The 20,934-nt window shown below is 38.1% G+C and overlaps 1 protein-coding gene across 3 annotated transcripts in view; it reads left to right on the top strand.

The window, feature by feature from the left end:
* FBN1 (fibrillin 1) overlaps positions 1–20,934 on the top strand; it is a 234,630-nt gene that overhangs the window by 121,932 nt on the left and 91,764 nt on the right. For all 3 annotated transcript variants that reach the window (XR_013520968.1, XR_013520969.1, XM_009005406.5), the window contains exons 10-17: positions 2,971–3,129; positions 7,329–7,508; positions 8,490–8,630; positions 10,374–10,493; positions 13,837–13,962; positions 15,304–15,426; positions 18,846–18,968; positions 20,041–20,193. Coding sequence is in view for 1 of the 3 variants with exons in the window: in XM_009005406.5 (XP_009003654.3) it covers positions 2,971–3,129; positions 7,329–7,508; positions 8,490–8,630; positions 10,374–10,493; positions 13,837–13,962; positions 15,304–15,426; positions 18,846–18,968; positions 20,041–20,193 (1,125 nt within the window). In the remaining 2 variants the exon portion in view is untranslated. The remainder of the gene's footprint in view (positions 1–2,970; positions 3,130–7,328; positions 7,509–8,489; positions 8,631–10,373; positions 10,494–13,836; positions 13,963–15,303; positions 15,427–18,845; positions 18,969–20,040; positions 20,194–20,934) is intronic.

The following is a 20,934-nucleotide window of genomic DNA, read 5'->3' as shown; positions in this document are numbered from 1 at the left end:
ATCATACCACTGCACTCCAATATGGCAACAGAGTGAGACTCTGGCCCCAAAAAACAAAAAGGAAGGTGCCTGTGGTTCCTTCTGTGTCCCTTTATGTTTCCAGATCCTGACATTCTTCTCTCCTTTGCTTTTCTCCTGAAGGTCTTCAAATTGTTCTACAGCCACTCCTTACCCTCTGTGCAAAGTGATACTACCACAACAATTCCCCCCACTTGGTGTGGCACTGCTGCCTAACAAAGTGGAAACCTTCAGGCTGGTGTGCCCTGGGGGTCAGTTACTTCAAATGGTTTCTGATTTCAGTGTTTTCCTTCCTTTTACTTATGAGCCTGTAGATTTTCATTAAAATGATGTTATTTAAATGTGTATTTTTAACAAAGGTACTTCTTCAGCAAAAAAAAAAAGAAATTTAGAAAAATGAGTATTATATGTGCAGGTACCATTTGTAAATCAGGGACTGCCAGTAACTTGATGTGTAATATTTTTAGCTCCAACAGTCACCATTTGATCAAGAGTTTGTGACCCATTGATTTAACATATAAGTCAGCCAGATGGTCAATAACATAATATCATAGTTAATTTGCAAAATAATAGGCATTAGCCCATTAAGCTTTTGTCGTTGGCAACTGTAGGCCCTAGTTTTGCTCTGAAAGATAGCCCATGCTGAAAATTATATGTACAAATTCCATAATTCGGTCAAGTGTTTACACTGGGTTTTGACCACTGAATTTATTTGAAGCTGGGATATAAGCCAGTTTCGAATATCTCTTCCCATTCTCAACAGTCTTTGGTTTCCATGTCCCAAATATTTACTAATTCCCAAGTATATAAGTATTAGTGGTTTTAAGGCATTACAAATTAGTATGTAGGAAGTTCGGTTTCTCTGCCCTCTTGACAGGGGAGGTGCCACCTGAGGCTTCACAGAGCATACTTGTCTGCACTCCCTCTCCAGCCATTTATCCTGAACCTGGCTGGAATAAAACTTGTTCTCCCTCTTTGGTGAAACTATTAGTCTGACCAGAGGTACAGGAATTGGAACCACAAAAAAAATTCTGGAAAGCACATTTATACTGGCTGGTGGTTTTAAGTACTTTTCGGAAATAATCTTGTATCCTTTAAAACTGACCCATAATTTTCTTTTATGGTTTGTCTAGGTTTGTTTTAGCCTACTTTACTTGATGTTAATAATTTAAATGATTGTAAATTAGCCTTGTTTTTATTTTATTTCATTTTATTAATTTATTGAAACCTCGAGACTTGAAGGCTCTGTGTTCTTAAGAATGATGTAGATGATAACAATTACAGGTATGACCCTCTCTGAGCAAACTTGGTGTTTAATATTCAGTCTTACAGGAAACCGAGCAATGGAGTTTTGGCTATGAAGGAGCTTTGTTTTCCAAAAGGATTTAACACTTATATTCCTTTAAATCAGTGGTCCTCAACCTTTTTGGCACAAGGGACTGGTTTTGTGGAAGACAATTTTTCCCTGGACTGGGAGGAGGGGATGGTTTCAGGATGATTCAAGCACATTACATTTATTGTGCGCTTTATTTCTATTAGTATTAAATTGTAATATATAATGAAATAATTATACAATTCACCATAATGGAGAATCAATGGGAGCCCTGAACTTGTTTTCCTGCAATTAGGTGGTCCCATCTGAGGGTGTTGGAGGACACCGACAGATCATCAGGCATTAGATTCTCATAGGGAACACGCAACCTAGAACCCTCGCATGGGCAGTTCACAATAGGGTTTAACCTCCTATGAGAACTAGTGCTGCCACTGATCTGACAGAGGTGGAGCTCAGGTGGTAAATTCGACAGTGGGGAGTGGCTATAAATACAGATGAGGCTTCACTCATTGGCCTGCTGCTCACCCACTGCTGTGCAGCCCAGTTCCTAACACGCCACACATCAGAACCAGGGGCTGGGATCCCTAGGGGTTAAAAACCCCTGCTTTAAATAATAAGCATCTTGTATTATTTGCTTTTCAAAATTTAATTTCATATGATCTCTATAGAGATATAGTTTACTTGAAGTGAGGTACACCCTCGGCACACGTCAGGCAGGTAAAAGTGTTTTGCCCTTTGCTACCTGCCTTCTCTGTTTCATGGTAATATCTCAAAGGCTTATGGAGCACTTAGGTTTTCCTGTGTCCCAGACTCTTTCGGTGACTCAGAGTTGCACTGCAGTGTGTCAGGTGTTGTCATGACAGTCAGACGTGATGTAACTCAGTAAAAGTGATATGGAAACGTGTCTTACTGTGGTGCTTTGAGAAGACACCTTTCTGCCAGAAACAAAAACAAAAAATCCTTCTAGAGCTAATGTATCTGTAGGACCAAGAACTTGGAATCATGTGCATTTTGAACTTATAAATATTTAGTGCCTTATAAAATCTATTAGGCCCCAAGACAGAAGGAAATCTTGATTAACAAGCATTGGATCTAAGTGCAAAGTGGCTTATTCTTAAAAGAAAAAAGAAATCTTATGTCTGACTCACAGTTGCAGACTGAAAAAATAAGACCTCCTAGAAATATAGACTAAATGCTGTTTTAAAATAGATTTACTTAATATTTTCCTAAAATGGCTCAAATTAAATAGTTTGAAACCAAGGACAACCCAGTCTCTCTTCAGCATAGAGGCATGTCTCTATAAATAATTAACTGTCACTGCTAGTGATTTTCTTCATCTCTCTTTTCCTATGCACACATGGTTTTAATCATTCGTTCCCACCTTGGGTGTGGAATGTAGGACTTGAGCCAAGTGCACCAGCACACAGGGGTAGAAGGTGTGAGACGAGGGATTTCTGACCCAGCACAGTTCCTGTGCAGCACTCGCAGCTTCCCGTCCAGGGGGCAGAGGTGTGAGTTAATCCTGCCATAGTGTGAAGTACAGGGCTGCTGGGGCAGGGGAGTGTTGGTACAAGTCTGATCTCAGTGATGTGTGTGTATACGTGTTTCTTTGTCCTCAGATGTTCGCCCAGGATACTGTTACACAGCTCTGGCAAACGGGCGCTGCTCTAACCAGCTGCCACAGTCCATAACCAAGATGCAGTGCTGCTGCGATGCCGGCAGATGCTGGTCTCCAGGGGTCACTGTCGCCCCTGAGATGTGTCCTATCAGAGCAACCGGTAAGAGCCTTTCCAGTTATCTGCAGAATATCCCATCCCAGCCTTCACAAGCCCATTGGCAATGTGCATGATGCAGGTATAATGGAAACCTGAGTAAATGAATAGATTCCAGAAAATATAACAATTTCCCTGAATGAGAGAAAATAAGCTTCAAATGGAAACAAAACAATGGACAGATAAAAAGTTTCCAGGTACTGATTTTTACTTACCTGGCTTATTACTACTAAACAGAAACATTTTTGGGAAGTACTTATTCCCATTTTAGTGCTTCATGGCTCTCATGTAGTACTCAAAAGCTCAGTAGGGTAAAACTCAGCTCTCTCAGAATTTTTCAGGTAAGTTATTCAGGAGACACATTTCCTTTTTTCCTATCGTTGGACTCTTTCCTTGCTGTGAAGTCCTGCTCTTTTTTTTTTTCCTTCACAGTATCTGTTTATCTGTCCATTGTTTTGTTTCCATTAGAAGCTTATTTTCTCTCGTCTGGACTCTTCCAGTAGCCTCCTAACTAATCTCTGACATCCACAGTTGCCATGCGCCTTTCCCAATGTATGAGTCAGTGAAGTTCAGTTTAAAAAGTTGTGTCTAGAGAAGGAAAAGGAGACACCTTTTGACTCACTGAGCGTATTTTAAAGCACCATGTCATACACAATGAATACATACAATTTTTATTCATTAGTTAAAAAATACATAACTAAAAATATATAAATACAACACACTTTTGTTAGTCCAGAAAGATGTCCAAAAATTTTCCCCCAGGATGAACTTGGGCAATATTCAGTGGTCAAGTCACTCCATTTGCTGCAAAGAACATTTGCTACTTAGCACAGCATTTAGAGTCCCCAAATCTGATCCCAGTTTATCTTTTAATTCTTGTTCTTTATAGTAGCTTAAATTATATGATTGAGTTTTTGTTGCACTGAGCATTTCTAAATTCAAGTTGGCTTTTTTTCTAAAACTTCTTGCCAGTTCAGGTTCTTTCTCCCTACTCCTGCCACCCTTGCCTGTTTTAAATCCTCTTCTCTTTTTAAGGATCTGCTGAAATATGACCCGACCCATGAATGTCCCTTGTTAGCCACAGCTGGAAATGCTCCCTTCTTCCTCATGCTCCCCTGGCTCTGGCTGGTACTGCCACTGTGGCATGAGTCCCACATGTGTGTTCACATATTCTCTTTTACTGGTTGATAAATCTCAGTAGGAAATGTCATTCATCATTGTAGTCCCATATTTCTCATGCTTTTTACACTTCCACAGTATTTAGCAAAATCTTACTTATAGGAAGCATTCAAATAGAGAGAGCAACTTATTAGGTAACATCTTTCCCACCAACTGAGCAATTTCAAAACATCACAGTGTACACAATGAATGTATACAATTTGTATTTGTCAATTAAAAATGATAAATAAATACATAGATGAAGGTTACCTTCTTTAGTCCAGTAGGGGACCATTTGGTAGATCACTGTTTAGAAGCACATGACTTCCTACTAAGACATGGCTTAAGTACCAGGAGAATGGCTTTTAAAATGCATATGTGAACTTAGGAATCAGCAGCTTTGATGTGGATTCCTTCCTGTGTTGAGGCTTTGAATAGAGAAGAGAACAAGAGCAGGTTTCGGTGCCTGCAACTTTGGGACAGTTGGAGCAGAAGACCAGGTTCCTGTGTGTGTGGCTTTACAGGGAGCTGCTCTCCCAGGTGTACTACTGAGAGAGGCACAGCCCTGAGAGGCCTTGGGCAAAGCAGATGTACAAAGCACAGTAATTTGCAGTAGGTTTTTGTTTGTCCAAATGTTCCAGTACCAGTGCTACAGAGATCTGGGCTCTTACAGAGAGTGATGCAGGAAGGATTTTAGATGCTTTCTGCTCTTTAAAAAATAAAACAATCATTATGGGTTAGGTAGAGATAGTAAAGATAGATATCAGCTGAACAAAATTAGCCCCATGTTGCTGATCCTGAATGTAAAGGAGCAATGAGAAAATTATTAATCTGTAAAAAAATAGGAAGAGATATAGAATTCAGTCGGATACACTTTTTCCTAGAAGGTTGAGATGAATTTAATGGCATTCTTAAAGTAAAATACTCACCTAATTAGCAGAATTAGAATAAGCTATCCAATTTCTTTTATATAAATTTAAAAAGTCTTAAAAGGCTGAATTGCTATCTACAAATGCTTGGAAGCAAAGTGAGTTCCTTAATATAATTGTCATTCAATTAAATCCAACACATAGTCAAAGAATTCCTGTTATGTGCAGGTTGCAGGGTAAGGCGGAGAGTGGCAACTAGTCGTGAGTTAGAGATGATCCATGACTTCAAAGACTACACAGTCTTAGTGGTGGGAATTTGGTGAAAGCAGGTTCGCAGGGAATGAGGAATATAGCACATACAGATGATAAATCTATAGGAAGAGTCATTATTGGTTGACAAACAGGATTGTGATATCAGTCACAGTCAGGGAAGCATGAACAACATGGAATTCCTTTACAAATACATTCAAGTCTGACAGTATCTCTGTGATTTGATATTCCAGGTAAGTCATAATTAAATTGCTGTAATGGAATTCTCTGAAAACATAAATTTGACTTGAGCTGGAAATGTCAAATACAATTGAAGAAATTTTAGAAATGGAATAGAAATTTTAGAAATGGGTAGCGAGGCATATTTAACCTCATGTAAATTGGCAGAATATCCCATGAGGTTGAAACATGAATGCATTTCAGTAATAACCGCCTTAAAATAAGTTAAATTTTAGTCTATAAGAAAAAGAAAAATATTAGTCTAATTTCTACTAATGGCTAAAACTAGCATAGAAGATATCCATGAGAAAATCACTGTGCAACTGTGAAAAATGTGAAAAATAAAATCACCAACATCCTAGCAAGAGAGGAAAAAAAGGAAATTTAAAAGTCACAAAGGTTATTTATAGATGGTAACTATGATAAAACATAGTTATTTGTAGGCAACATGAAAATGAATAAAATAAATACACCCTTGGAAACCTGGATAGTGTATGCTATTTTAAAACACCTCTTTGGAAGCCCAGATAAGTGTGTCAAAAACCTAAAGATGATTTATTTTGATAAAGACCTGATGCTGTGAAAAATAGTGATCATCCAAAAAATATAGAATCATAGGGAAACAGATGATAAAGTCGAGATGTCCTCATTCAGAGGCTCACTATGCAGTATTAATACCAGACCCACCGCCCCTCAGTATTTCTCCTCCCCTGTGGGCCACTTCTCTATATACTGCTTTCTTTTATGAATCAGTATTCTTCAGGGTTCTGACTTTGTACTCCCTTCTCTTCCCCTTCCATGTCTTCTTACATGAGCTAATCCATCCCCACAGCTTTGAATATCCCCTCTCTGTACTGATGACTCTAAAACACACATCTAGTCTTGATTCCTCTAGGATTCACACTGTCTTTTACACCTGCGATATGATGGCTTTACTTGGATGTCTGGTATCTCAAAACTTGTATGTTCAAAATGGAACTTGGCTTCTACCCACCAAACCTGCTACCACCATGATTTTTCCCATCCAGGCAAGGGCACTGACATTCACCCAAATGCCCAACCAGAAAACTAGGAGGCATTCTTGACTTCTTGTCCCCTGAGCTCTGACAGTTATTACTTCACTGAGCAGCCTACATTTGTCTCTAAAATGTGCTTTAGATTTGTCCACTTCTGTGCAGTTCAGTCACTGCCTCCCTTGTCCAGACATCATCATTTCCCCCTTGGTCTTCTGCAACAGCCTTGCCTACCCCCAGTAATGTGCTTCATATGTTGTCATTGTAAGCATGACCTTCTGAAAATGGTCATCTGATCACATCCCACCCCGTTGAAGACCACTGGATATAAAATAAAATCCAAATTTTTAAATGTATAGCGCCCTATGGGATCCACAGGTGGAACTGGATGGAGAAAGCAGTATTCTGTGTACTCCATGAGGTGAATTTTGATACAGATAAAGACTCCTAGGTTTTGGGAAGGACTTGGTTTTCAATTATTGCTCCAGAGTGGTTGCTGCTGTAGTTATTATAAATAGGAATGTGTTTCTTTTTCTTTTCTCCAATTGGCCTGTGAGTTCTGAGGATCAATTTTATTCCAAAATATCTTTAAAAAGAAGTCATAGATGACTTCTATAGACCTATGACAATAAGCTACAGCTCAGCTGTTATGTTTTGTTTTGTTGTGTTTTTTCAGAGGATTTCAACAAGCTGTGCTCTGTTCCTATGGTAATTCCTGGGAGACCAGAATATCCTCCCCCGCCCCTTGGCCCCATTCCTCCAGTTCTCCCTGTTCCTCCTGGCTTTCCTTCTGGACCTCAGATTCCGGTCCCTCGACCACCAGTGGAATATCCGTATCCATCTCGGGAACCACCAAGTAAGAATTCAAAAGTCTTCTAGTTATTTTTCTTGCACTGTTCTCTTTAACATTTTTTATTGTTTATTTATGCTGCTTTAGTCATTAAATAAGTTTATAAATTGTTATATTAATTTTTGGTTTACATGATATCTATATCCATATCATCTATATATCTCAATTTTTCTATTGCATAAAGAAAAACGGGAGGCTTCCTATTCTCCAGAGATTAATGACTTTTTGGTTTTCATTTGTTTGATAGTTGTTGTTGTTGTTGTTTGAGACAGAGCCTCGCTGTTACCCAGGCTGGAATGCAGTGGCAGGATCTCGGCTCACTGCAACCTCTCCCTCCCGGGTTCAAGCAATTCTCCTGCCTCAGCCTTATGAGTAGCTGGGTTTACAGGCACCAGCCAACACACCTGGCTAATTTTTTGTATTTTTTTTTAGTAGAAACAGAGTTTCACCATGTTGGCCAGGTTGATCTCAAACTTCCGACCTCATGATCCACCCACCTTGGCCTCCCAAAGTGCTGGGATTACATGTGTGAGCCACCGTACCCGGCCTAACATCCTTTTGTTATCAATGTTTTCAGGCAACTATGGGAGAGTTATGGACAACAGTTCAATCCAATTCACAGAAAGGATTAATAGTGGAGGTATAAAATTATACATTAGGTTATAGAGCTTGCAAGGCAGTTTTATAAGTAGTTCAATACCAGTATCTCTCTGCCTTTGTTACTTCTGCAAACTAGAGGTTTGAGAGTGAGGTGATGAAGGGGAAAAGCAGGCTTCATCTGGGTTGCAAGCCCCCCTGTGCACACAGCACAATGTGATCTCTGTTGGCAGGGTGGAATTATGCTCTGTTGTTGCCAGATGACCTTTGCCCAAAGAGTGTTGTACTCTTTCCTTTCTGATTCAACATCTGGTTCATTGTTGTCAGATTAAGTACTGATGGAAGATACCATAGTTAAAATAATTTTAATGGGACTTAATGTTCTTTTAGGGGTGCTGCCAGTCAACGTCACTGATTACTGCCAGTTGGTCCGCTATCTCTGTCAAAATGGACGCTGCATTCCAACTCCTGGGAGTTACCGGTGTGAGTGCAACAAAGGGTTCCAGCTGGACCTCCGTGGAGAGTGTATTGGTATGTGATCCATCCTAGGTTGGCACCAAGGGGCTGCTCCAGTTCTTTTCCTTGACTCTACTGGTTCTATTGCTTCTGTAACAAATGGCCCTAAACTTGGTGGCTTAATACAATACAAACTTGTATTATCTTTCAGCTCTGTAGGTTGGTAGTCCAACACAAGTCTTACTGGGCTAACGTCCAGGTGTTGGGAGAGCTGTGCTCATTTTGGAGGCTCTTGGGAGGATCCATCTTGCCTTTTTCAGCTACTAGCAGCTGCCTACATTTTAGCTCATGGCCCCTTCCTCCATCTTCAAAGCCAGCAGCTTTGCATCTTCAAATCTCTCTCTCTCTCTCTATCTCTCTCTCTCTCTCTCTCTGGCTCTCTCTTGCAATTCCCTCTTCCACATTTAAGGATATTTGTGACTGCATTTGGCCACCTGTATAATCCAGGAGACTCTCTCCGTCTCAAGGTCACTGATTAGCAACTGTAATTCCATCTACAACTTTAATTCCCCTTTGCTATATAAACATATCCATAGGTTCTGCTGATTAGGACAGGCACATACTTGGGAGGTCATTATTCTGCCTAATAAAGTTACTTTTAACTTCTGTGGTAAAATATATTCAACTCATTTCTGGTAACTCTGATTTAAGACACCCTACTAAAAGCCTAACCATTAAAATAAAGCATTAAAAATAGTCCCGAATTATGGAATTTTGCACATTATACTAGTCTAAATGGTAGCTTACCAATCTCTTAGACTAGTTATTTTAAATGGAGGAAAGAAACTTTAAATTGCTAATAAGGCATTTAAGCTGGTGAAGGGAGGAAATATAATACAAGAATAATCAATTTGTTGGATGAGATAAGAATTCGGTTTCTGTCAATTTATTTTTAAAATAAGTTCACCTCTTAGTTCTGTTATGAATTCTAGTTATATAATTATAAATTTATGATTAGTCAAAAATGAATAGTTCTTACTTTCCCAAACTATTTAATTTCCTGGTGATGTGAACACCCCTTCTAGAGGTCATTCAGATCTGAGTAGAAGTGGGAACATCTAACTCAGGATTGGGGAATGTGAGGTCAGACTTGTGTTTGTCACTAAGGAGATATGGTAGGTGGGTTATGTTTGCTAAATTTTAGCTTCCTCCTGTTCACAAGTAGGGACATATAAACCAGTTTATCTCTAAGTATACTGATAATTCTAAGTGACTGTAGCACTAGTGTGAGCCTGTGTATTGAGCACATCAGGGGATGGGGTAGACTCTGGTGATTGAGAACTGCCCTTTAAATGACAGTTGCTTTATGTTTTGTTCTAACATTTTAGTGGAACTCAGCAGGGAATGCTTGGATATGGTTAGGCCTTCTTTTTTTTTTTTTTTTTTTTTTTTTTGGGAAGAAATAGAGCTTGAAGAGATACTTGGAGTCCTATGCGGAGGCCACTTCTGAAATGTTAGTCAGTTTGGTTCCCTTAGACGAGACTCAAGAAGAGAAAATGTTTATTAGCCCAGAGTGTTGAGTTGCTACATGTTTGGAATTTTTCTCTGCAAAATGACACACGAAAATAATATACTTTAACTGCTCGACCAGACTTCAAGTGGCTAATGACATATTGTAGTGAAAAGAAAAAAGATCCTTTTATTATGTTATTTATTTCTTAAAAGGAAAACGTTTTACAGGTATAAAAGGAACCACTCTTAGAATTATGAGATATTATTGCTATCTAATTTTGCACTTAAATACATTGTGCTTTGCAGATGTTGACGAATGTGAGAAAAACCCCTGTGCTGGTGGTGAGTGTTTTAACAACCAGGGCTCATATACCTGTCAGTGCCGAGCTGGATATCAGAGTACACTCACACGGACAGAATGCCGAGGTATGCTCCTGGCGTGGAATGTGGGACGTATATGCCAGCTGGGGGTTGGCATCAGAGGAGTTCCATGGAGTTTAAATAACCCATGCCAGAAGAGACTAATATAGTCGTATGGTTTTTTTGTACTTAATTTCACCTATTTTCATTCTGAAAGACAATGTCATACAATCTGGCAAGCATTGAAATTATTTTAAAAGATGCCTCTATGCCTGCAGGAAAATCTTATTTTTAGTACCGTTGTCTCACCACTATTATTGCCTCTTAAGTTTTTATCTGAGAAGTAGAGAGTGGGATTGTCCTTTGTGACACAGCAACTGAGGAAACTTTCAGCTGAAATTCTGTTCCATTAATTTCTTAATGGAAAGTTCTAAAAAATAAGGATGTCACTCAAAGCCCTCGCTGCTTTGTAGTGTGGTCGGCAGCAGCATCACCTAGAGCTGCTTGAATCTCGGGCCCCACCACTGATGTAGTATTGCAGAATCTGTATTTTAACAAGATCCCTTAGTGATCTATATGTACATCGAAGTTTGAGAAGCACTGCTATAAATGTCCCCTCATAAAAATTTCCCATCAGGTTTGTTTATTAACTAATTTATTAAGCCATCCAATATGCCTTTTATTAAGTAACTGTTATGTACTAAATTTCTAAAGCAGAAATAAATAAGATACAATGATCACTGTCAGGGAACCCCAACATCTATCTCCATCTCTATCTCTAAATTTAACACAAAATAAACTGTATCATTAATTCAGTAAAGACAGGAGAAAAAACGGGCAAACACTCTGTTAAAATTAAATAAAAGGGCCCATCAGTGATAGACTGGAAAAGGAGAATGTGGTACATGTACAACATGGAATACTATGCAGCCATAAAAGAATGAGACCATGTTCTTTGCAGGGACATGGATGGAGCTGGAGGTTATTATACTTAGTAAACTAACATAGGAACAGAAAACCAAGTACCACATGTTCTCACTTTTAAGTGGGAGCTAAATGATGACACATGGACTTATAGAGGGGACCAACACACACCTGGGCCTGTTGGTGGGTGGAGGGTTGGAGGAGGGAGAGGATCAGGAAAAATAACTAATGGGCAGTAGGCTTAATACCTGGGTGATGAAATAATATTTACAACAAACCCGCTGACAGAAGTTTACATATGAAACAAACCTGCCCCTGGATCCCTGACCTTAAAAGTTTTTAAAAAGTCAAATATAAGGAAAGATAGGGAAGTTTATATCACTTTAGAAAATTGGTAGCCATTGGCAAGAGTTAATTTTATTTGCCTCTTTTAGCAAAAGCTCTTCCTGAGTTGAAGACATATAGAAGTTTTAATTCTCATCAGTGAACTAGTTTCAAAATTTTTGAATCTGGTTGTCACGTAGGGGTTTCTTGCCATCAGGGTATTTTAGTGCACTACATATAAATGATCATTTTGAGCAGAAAAACTGGAGCAGGGCCTTTGAACTCGCTATCATTTCTATTAATGAATTATAAATATGGGCACATTGAACATTTGAGAACCTTCTGAATATAATGACTTGTTTAAAATAATTAACAGGTACAAATACGTACTAGGCATTTTGCAATAATAGAAAATAAAATGAAATAAATGTTCAGAGATGGCACTGTTAAATAAGCAAAGAGAAGTAGTTATTGAGAGCACTCAGCTTGGGGCAAGGGCCGGCCGGTAGAAATGCGTCTGTGATTGTCATCAATCCGAGACTTAGTATTGGAAACTGAGGATGACCTGAATGCTTTAAGCACTGACTTCTTTAAGAGCTAGCACTAAGGTTATCCTGAAAATAAGAAGTTGAGAACGTGCTGGCATTATTTTGTGGATGACAGTTGCCACAGAATGGTCCAAAGACTGTGCACATAGCTGGGAAGTATGAGGGGCTGAATAGAAGGGGACAGAAGGATGGGCAGGAACACAGTAGAGGTGAGTTTAGAATGGCAAGCTTTAAATTTGTCTTACAAGGCAGTGGGGAACCCCAGGACACTCTGAAATCAATGAGGAGAGAAAAAGATGAACTCTTTATCATGTTTATTTTAACCTTGGGCCTCAAAAAATTATAGGATCCTTTAAAAAAAAAGTCTGCTCCTGAATATGTGGTTTTTACCATTTTTTTGGAGTGTGGACCAAGTCCGATTTTTAGCAAGGATTAAGAAATAAATGAGAGAGAAAAAGATCATAGGTTGTTGGCACAAAGATCAGACAGAAGAAAAGCCGAGACTGCCTCAGCTCGTCCAATGACTTGTGTGGAAACCGCTGCAGGATCTGCCCAGAAAGAAAGTGCATCTGAGGGCCAACCACAAGACGCCACGAAGAAGCAGGGTAGACAGTCAGCGTAACTGATGGGCCATGAACACACGTGCTCGTTGCTCGGGGGATGTTTGGGGCACTTCCACAAATGTGACCTCAACTCTGCATAGATAGGAATGCTCACATCTGACTCCACGTAGTTTCCTGGCCCCTGTCTTCTGGGAATAGGCCGTGGAAGCTATTATATGCCTGAGTAGACAAAGCAGTTTGTGTTCATCCTCTTTGATGTTCATCCAGGTTTGTAGCTTCTTTAAACTGAGAGAAACAGATAATCCAGGGTACCATGCTCTCCATTTTGGGTTTATTATTAATCTTTAAATGAGAAATCAGAAACAGGTTGTTTGAGTTATTGTTATTTTAACACTTCCATGTTGAGCTCTACTGTGTACTTTGGCATAAAATTAACCACAATAGAAAAAAGAGAAAAATGCCCTCACAGAATCAATATTTTATTTGGTAGATAGAATACTCATAATTTTTTTTTAAAAGACTAAGAATCTATCAGCAATAGCCCTGCACATAAACCAGAATTGCCATAAGAAAGACGGACATTTTAGAGGTGTGATTGGTGGCTTGCAGGCAGAATTAAGGTGATTGTTTTAAAAAAAAAATAGCATTTGTTGTATTGTTCTGAGATAGCTATAAAATATGTCTTTTAAAATTATGTGTTTAAAGAGGCCAGCCAAATTTCAGTATAAATAATGATTTATACTGGTTAAATAAATGTGGTTGGAAAACGGTGAAGAAGAAATCTATTTTGTTTATAGACTTCAGATTTTAGGAGTCTTATTAGAAATTAGAGTTAGATCGAATGCAATTATACAGGTTTTTATCATGTCTTTTCAACTCTGATAATTCTAAATATCACATTATTTGATCATCAATTTATGTTGGAGAATATTAGTAAATAATTAAAACCAAAGGCTAAGATCATGAGTTTGCAGATGGAGGGAGGGGGAAGTAAAATAATTGTAACTCCCCTAAATAAAGCTATTTCTTCTTTTTGAACTTGGATTTTAGACATTGATGAATGTTTGCAGAATGGCCGGATCTGCAATAATGGACGCTGCATCAACACAGATGGCAGTTTTCACTGCGTGTGTAATGCGGGCTTCCACGTTACACGAGACGGGAAGAACTGTGAAGGTAACGGCAGTATGCTAATGTTAGCCCTCTTCTTCCACTGCACTTTCAGAATCAGGGTGTTTGATAAGACCAAATAATGTGCGAACTGTCGAAGTATCAGATACGATTTACATAATTCATCCAGGAGGGAAGCCTGATTTTCCACAATACTCATTTCTTAATTTACATATGTGTGAATCAAATAATCTTTTAGTATGCTAGGAGAGCTTGCCATTTAAAGATCCCTGGTGAAACTTTGTGGCACAATGTCATACTTCCTAATTTTATACAATCAGAATTAGTACATTTTTTAAAAATAGGACAAACCTAAGTCCATGTATTATCTATCCATTTTTAATCTTTTTGCTTAAAGTGTCTGCCTAGTAATAAAGTGCTACTAATCAATATCTGAAATACGTATCCAAAATATATAATGTAAAATACATATTACATATATTTTCTATATATGTATATATGATGTATATATGTATTTCTAAATATATATGGAAACTATTCATATGTAATATGTAGAAAACACATATTTAAATATAAGTAATAGATATCTAAAATATATATTATATATCTCTAAAATAAATACATATTATATATGTCTAAAGTAGATATATATATATGTGAAATATGTATATATAATAAATTACTTTGGTCTTTCTAAAGCCTATAAGTGAAAACACACTGTGTCTAGAAGAGGAAGTGCCTCCCAAGACAACTTTAATGTGAAATAAAATAACAGTGATGAATTTAAAGAACCATCTCCAATGATCAAGGGATCTTAAAGGTTCACTGGCACAGCCATAATCCATAGTTGAGTCATGTAATTTAAAAATCCACTTTTTACCTGATCCTATTTAAAATTGCTTCAAACTACAAGTTATCTTCTGGTTTTTATCTTAAAAAGAATCAAGATATGGCCTAAATACACTGCAAATTCCATTAATCTTAGTTTTGACTTACATTCATTTTCAGAGCATTGGAACATGAATCTGTGAAATGAACATACCCACTAGGCTATTAGCACATTTTTCAGTTTGTGAACTATTGTTTCTAAAAAAAGCCCTGATAGCTTTTATGGATTCAAATTTTATATATTTTATAAATAATATAACTGTAAATCTAGCCTTATAGTTTGAATGCACATGCCAGAACTCAAGAACTTGAGATACATATTTCATATGTCCCATCTTCTCCTTCCTTAGATGATACTATTTGGATGAAAATGGGCCTTAGGCTGTAATAACAAAAAAGAAACAAATATGAAGAAACAGAATTATCTTCATCCAGATCGGTTTCCTTCATAAATGTGTTCTTCTGGACGTAAGAAAATGTATGTTTTGTATTTTTCAGATATGGATGAATGCAGCATAAGGAACATGTGCCTTAATGGGATGTGTATCAATGAAGATGGCAGTTTTAAATGTATTTGCAAACCTGGATTCCAGCTGGCATCAGATGGGCGTTACTGCAAAGGTTTGTGCCGTAAACCTCTAGATCGTGTTCTTCACCTGCCTTTTCTCCTCTTTACGTTGTTTAGAGGTACCACCTTTCTTTCCTGATTCTCCTCATTTAAAGTACCTTGAATTCCAGTTTAGGAAACCTGACTGAGACTCCTTCTTCAATTCAGCCTTCAAAGAGCTACAGTTTATGCCCAGAAGACTGCTGTTATTTCAGAAAGAGTATTTGAGGTCTTCTCAAAGGAGTCAAAAGCTATGTAGCAAATAAATAATCCAAACCTGCCCATTGGTCTTCCAACAGACGTACGCTTTGTTCTAAAGAAGCTGAGTGCTACCTCTTCTTTCCCATTAGGGAATAATGGTAGTTAGGGCTCTTGATGCCTGTCATTTGCCACCTCTTACCTCTTTATTGGACAGAATAGTGTAGACTGTTATTTGCTATGATCTCTTCTTCGTAACTTCCTCCAGGCATCTAAGACATGGAAAATTTTTTTAAGGATAATTTATTTAGGCTTTATCAAATTACATAAGCAAGAAGGGAAACAGGATTAAGCAGAATAAATAAACCAAGAACCATTGTTCAGTTTGGTAAATCATTTTGAAATAATCTTATTGCTCCAGGTATTGAGGCAAAAAATAAGGATTTTTATTTTTGCTGTTGAGAATTGGGGTCCTAAGAAAAGTTACTGGTGACAAATTTGTGCTTAGTGTCTCCTTTCTTATGTAGGAATCAGTGATTATTGCCCTTGGTCCAGGATCTGAGTTGGAACCAGACCGCTTAATGAACCTCATGCTCAAAACAGGTCCAGAAAATCTGCTAAAATGCTGCACTTAGAGAAACTATGCACTTCTGGGCATAGTTTCAGATACAGAAGTGTAGAGGGTCAAGCTATTCAAGGTAGAGAAAGCAGGATAAAGTCCTAAGATGCCTCTTCTCTGCGTGCCCCTAGTGGACAGCTTTGGTAAACGTGTTATGGAAGAAAGCCTTGTATTAAATCCTTGGCAAGATGTGCATTTTCTCCAGGCTTAAAAGAACTTTGAGCCCTTGGTTGTTTACCTACATTCTCTATGACCTTCACATCAATGGCTCTTAATATTGTGCAAATCTGTCTTCCCAGCTAGAGAAAACAGTTGGGTGTTTCAAATTTGAAGTAGGAAGGTGGTTTCTGGACTTTTGAGCCCTGTGCTGGGAGGAACTTATATGAGAAGACAGGATTTACACATAGAAATATTCTACAATGTAAAATAGAATAAAACAAAGTGCCAATTTGTGCAAATTTAGCACTGTACAAGTAAAAAATAAAAGGGAAGAGAATGATTTCTGGAATATTTGGAATTAGGCTTCCAAAAAAATAAGAGAAAGAAATATGAAAGCCCCTTTGTGAGCAGACCTAGGGGAATACATACTCTTCTTGTTGATACACAGAACACACTAAGATTCACTTTCAGTGTCTTTAGGGTCCTGCTGACCCAGGCAACAGCCTCTTAGCATGAAGTATGGCCAGTAGATAATGCTATGACCTCATAGATGAAACTAGGTTTGGCAACCAGTGAAATAGTATCATATCAGTACATTGATTGTCCTATTAATTTGAAAGTGCTGATGATTTGGGATGGTTTGTTCTGACTTTAGCCTTCTGGCTTAAAGATCTGAGAGAGAGAGAGAGAGAGAGAGAGAGAGAGAGAGAGAGAGAGAGAGCGAGCTCCATAGCTCTGTATTATTACCAATGTCTTCTTTTTTCTAGATTATAGAGCATAGAATACACACACTGTCATAAAACTAAAGGATGAAAAAGAAATTCATCACATGCATACTGAATTTCTTCCTTCTTATAATTTTCTCTTTATGTCATGTGCTAAGATTTTCTCTTAGTGCTGAGCACTTAGTTCTGAGTCCACAAAGATGTGACTGTTCAAAGCTGAATCAACAATGCTACTCCAATCTCTACAGTTAATTCATCTGATCAGCAACACAGCTTCTCTGTTCACTCTGAAAGTTGAGGCCGCTCACTTTGACAAAGGTTACCTCCCTTTGGATCTACTTTACATCTTCATTCTCATTATAAACCCTTTGTGTTACCTATCAGATTGTAGTCTCCACATTTTGCTGTGTGTCACAATTTGAACAAAAAGGTGACCAGAGTAACTAACCAATTTGAGTTCCCATATTTAAATATAACTGCTGTTTTAAATACAATATGTACATAGAACCTTGGACCACCTGAATATATTTTGTGCCAAACATCACAAGCTAAGTAAAATATGAAGGTGTTTTATTCTCAATTTGCCTTTGTAAGGTCAGGAGAAAGTTAATAGTCACACACACTAGTTGTATATTGTCAAAGGATTTGTTATAAAATCATTTGCTTTTTCTCTTTTTGAAACACAGTCTCACTCTGTTTCCCAGGCTGGATGGAGTGCAGTGGTATCATCTCAGCTCACTGCAACCTCTGCCTCCTGGATTCAAGCAATTCTCGTGCCTCAGCCTCCTGAATAGGTGGGACTGCAGGCACGTGCAATCATGCCCAGCTGATTTTTGTATTTTTACTAGAGATGGGGTTTCGCCATGTTGGCCAGGCTGGTCTTGATCTCCTGGCCTCAAGTGATCTGCCCAACTTAGGCTCCCACAGTGCTGGGATTCCAGGCGTGAGCCACTGCACCTGGTCTAAAATCATTTGCTTCTAAGTGTTGTGGGTTTTCCAAACCACAATTTTGATACCTTTTATACTTCCCCATATTAAGGGGGAAAAAAACTTTGCTATTATTATTAGTATGTGTCCAATAAAGCCTTTTACCAGATTTCCTTAAGTATACACATAAAATACCATAAAGTATTTGTAAAGTTTAAGAAAGATTTCTCTTTGCTGAGTTTCGATTGCTTACAGTGCTGTTTCTGGCCAAGAATGGTCATCAAAATCATCTGTATTCATTTTCTGTCCTTTTTCTATGATGTTCCATCAATGCTTTAGTTGTACATTCTTTAATTTTAGGTGAATTGTCCCAGAGAGCTCAGGCATGGGTGAGAGTAGAAGGGATGCCAGTCTGGGTGATGAATACCAAAAGGAAAACTTCCTGTGGTTTATTATTACCCTAGATTTCTGGAAGAGTTACCCTGGTTGTATATTACACAAAATCCTTTGTCTTTTAGCAGCCATTGTTCTTCTTTCTCCAATTCTGTTTTTGCCTTTGTGATTATTTTGGATACAAAAATCTCTTGGGAGAATATATTAAAGTTGCTTTTTATGGAAAATGAGTTCTAACAGTTGACTTTATTTCAAAGGAAAATGAGAATGCCATCTCACTGAACTTTTGTTGCTGATGCTGCCTATTATTTCCTATCTTCCCCGTTTTCAAGTATTAAAACATACTTGTCAACATGTTATAATTTTAGATACACGTCACTTCATCTTTAATAAGTGCCTTTCTCTGCCACAGACATTAACGAGTGCGAAACCCCTGGGATCTGCATGAATGGGCGTTGTGTCAACACTGACGGCTCCTACAGATGTGAATGCTTCCCTGGACTGGCTGTGGGTCTGGATGGACGTGTGTGTGTTGGTAAGAAAACATCATGGCTAGACTTATAAGGGAGATTCACCCTCTGTCAATCATTAAAGCCCACTAGTAAACAAATGCTCTCTACTGTAGCAGATAAGATATAAAAAATATTTGCAGAGCAAAAAACCAACAGGGTCGGTTCTCTTCTTGTGTAAATTGAACATTAATTTGAAGAATAGAAAGATGAGCTAAGTGAAAAGCAAGGAATCCCCACCTATCCTTCCCTCTTTTCTTCTCTAATCCCATAGCTGTGTTCAGTTTTCTCCAGCCCTCCTTTGTTGAGATTGGTCATTTAAATTGGCGTGCATATGCTATTATCTCACAATGAACATTTTAATAGAGAATTAATGTCTATGATCAGTATGGAATGCAAAGGAGAATATGGATAATCCAGAAACCTGTATGATAACTGTTTTATGAGGCTGCATAAAAAGTATGAGACTGGTTGAAAAATGGATACAAATTTTATCCAGATTATTTCTAAGAAAGGTACTTAGTAAACCATTTGAATTGACATAGCTGGAAATTCTCTTCCTGGTGGTAAAGATAACACTGCTTAGTTGACCAACATCTACAGATTTATATAATGACCCTTTTACGGATTCAACTTTTTCCTTTTTGGAAAGCATACCTAATTCAGGCATTCAATAATTGCATGTTTATTTTGGGATAGGCCACCTTTCTAATAAAGGTCTTATTTAGCAGGATGTGAGATTCAACATTCATCCATTATTAATTCAGCATTTATTAAGTGCCTGCTCTGCACAGGCCTCAGACAGACAAAATAAATGAGATATAATTTCAGCATTGAAGGGCCTCACATTTTGGTAAACCATGATAGTCCCTAGAAAACTGAAATAATGTGGCCATTGGTTTCCAATGCTTAGATGCTGAACATGTTTTGTTTTCTGTTTTTGTTTATTTTTTCTTCATATGGAGCCCTAATATCACAGTCCTTCCCAGTGAGTTCCACCAGGGATGATGGATAAATAAAGCCCTCTTCAACTTTGACTTGGGGGGTTGTCATCTGTTTGAAGTGACAGTGTGATGATAGATGCTTCTTTCTGTTTAGACACACACATGCGGAGCACATGCTATGGTGGATACAAAAGAGGCCAGTGTATCAAACCTTTGTTTGGTGCTGTCACTAAATCTGAATGCTGTTGTGCCAGCACTGAGTATGCCTTTGGGGAACCTTGCCAGCCGTGTCCTGCACAGAATTCAGGTATGTGGTATCACGGTGATGCCCTTGTACTGCCAGCCTTCTGCCACCATCTGAAGTCTTTGCCTTTGTGGAATTCACAGGGAAAGAGGACATTTTGCTCTCCAGGTATGCCATGTGCCTTCTTGAGGTCTTGGCAGAGGCTAGCCAGTGTTTAGTCACAGGTACTTATCCAGGCCTCACAATCATTTGAAATAGGCATTGCATTTGTGCCTCCCATATAAACTCCCCTACCTCAATAATACTCACGCCCTTTTCCATACATGCACCTTGCCTTGTTTTCTAAAGTTGTTTCATGATGTGTGCATTTTGCAGAAACTATTATAAAAGCAGAATTTTACACAGCATAAAAGTAAATGACTGTCATATTACCTGACTATTTCCAATAGTTTTCCAAAAGACCATTTATAAATTTTGTTTACATGCCACATATTTATTTTGGTGTGGTTTTCTTAAATGATTTTATTTAACTTTGGAGAAAAAAAGTGTTTTTCTCCAGTTGAGGTGACGTGGCCTAATGAAAAGAGAACTGGATAGCAATTCTGTTCCTTTATCAACAGGCAGCCAAATTACTTAATTAGTTATTTGTGTATTTTGCTAATTTTGGATTTTTTTCAATTGCTTTTCTAAAGGATTTGAGGTGGCTTATATTAATAAACATAGTTATAAAATAGAATAATACAGAAAAGGTATCCTTAGACTTCTCATCTACAAAATGAGTTGCCTTAGATAATCCAGAAGGTT

This window comes from Callithrix jacchus, chromosome 8, assembly GCF_049354715.1.
Source record: "Callithrix jacchus isolate 240 chromosome 8, calJac240_pri, whole genome shotgun sequence".
NCBI lineage: Eukaryota > Metazoa > Chordata > Mammalia > Primates > Cebidae > Callithrix > Callithrix jacchus.
This window is presented reverse-complemented; position numbering and strand designations above follow the sequence as displayed.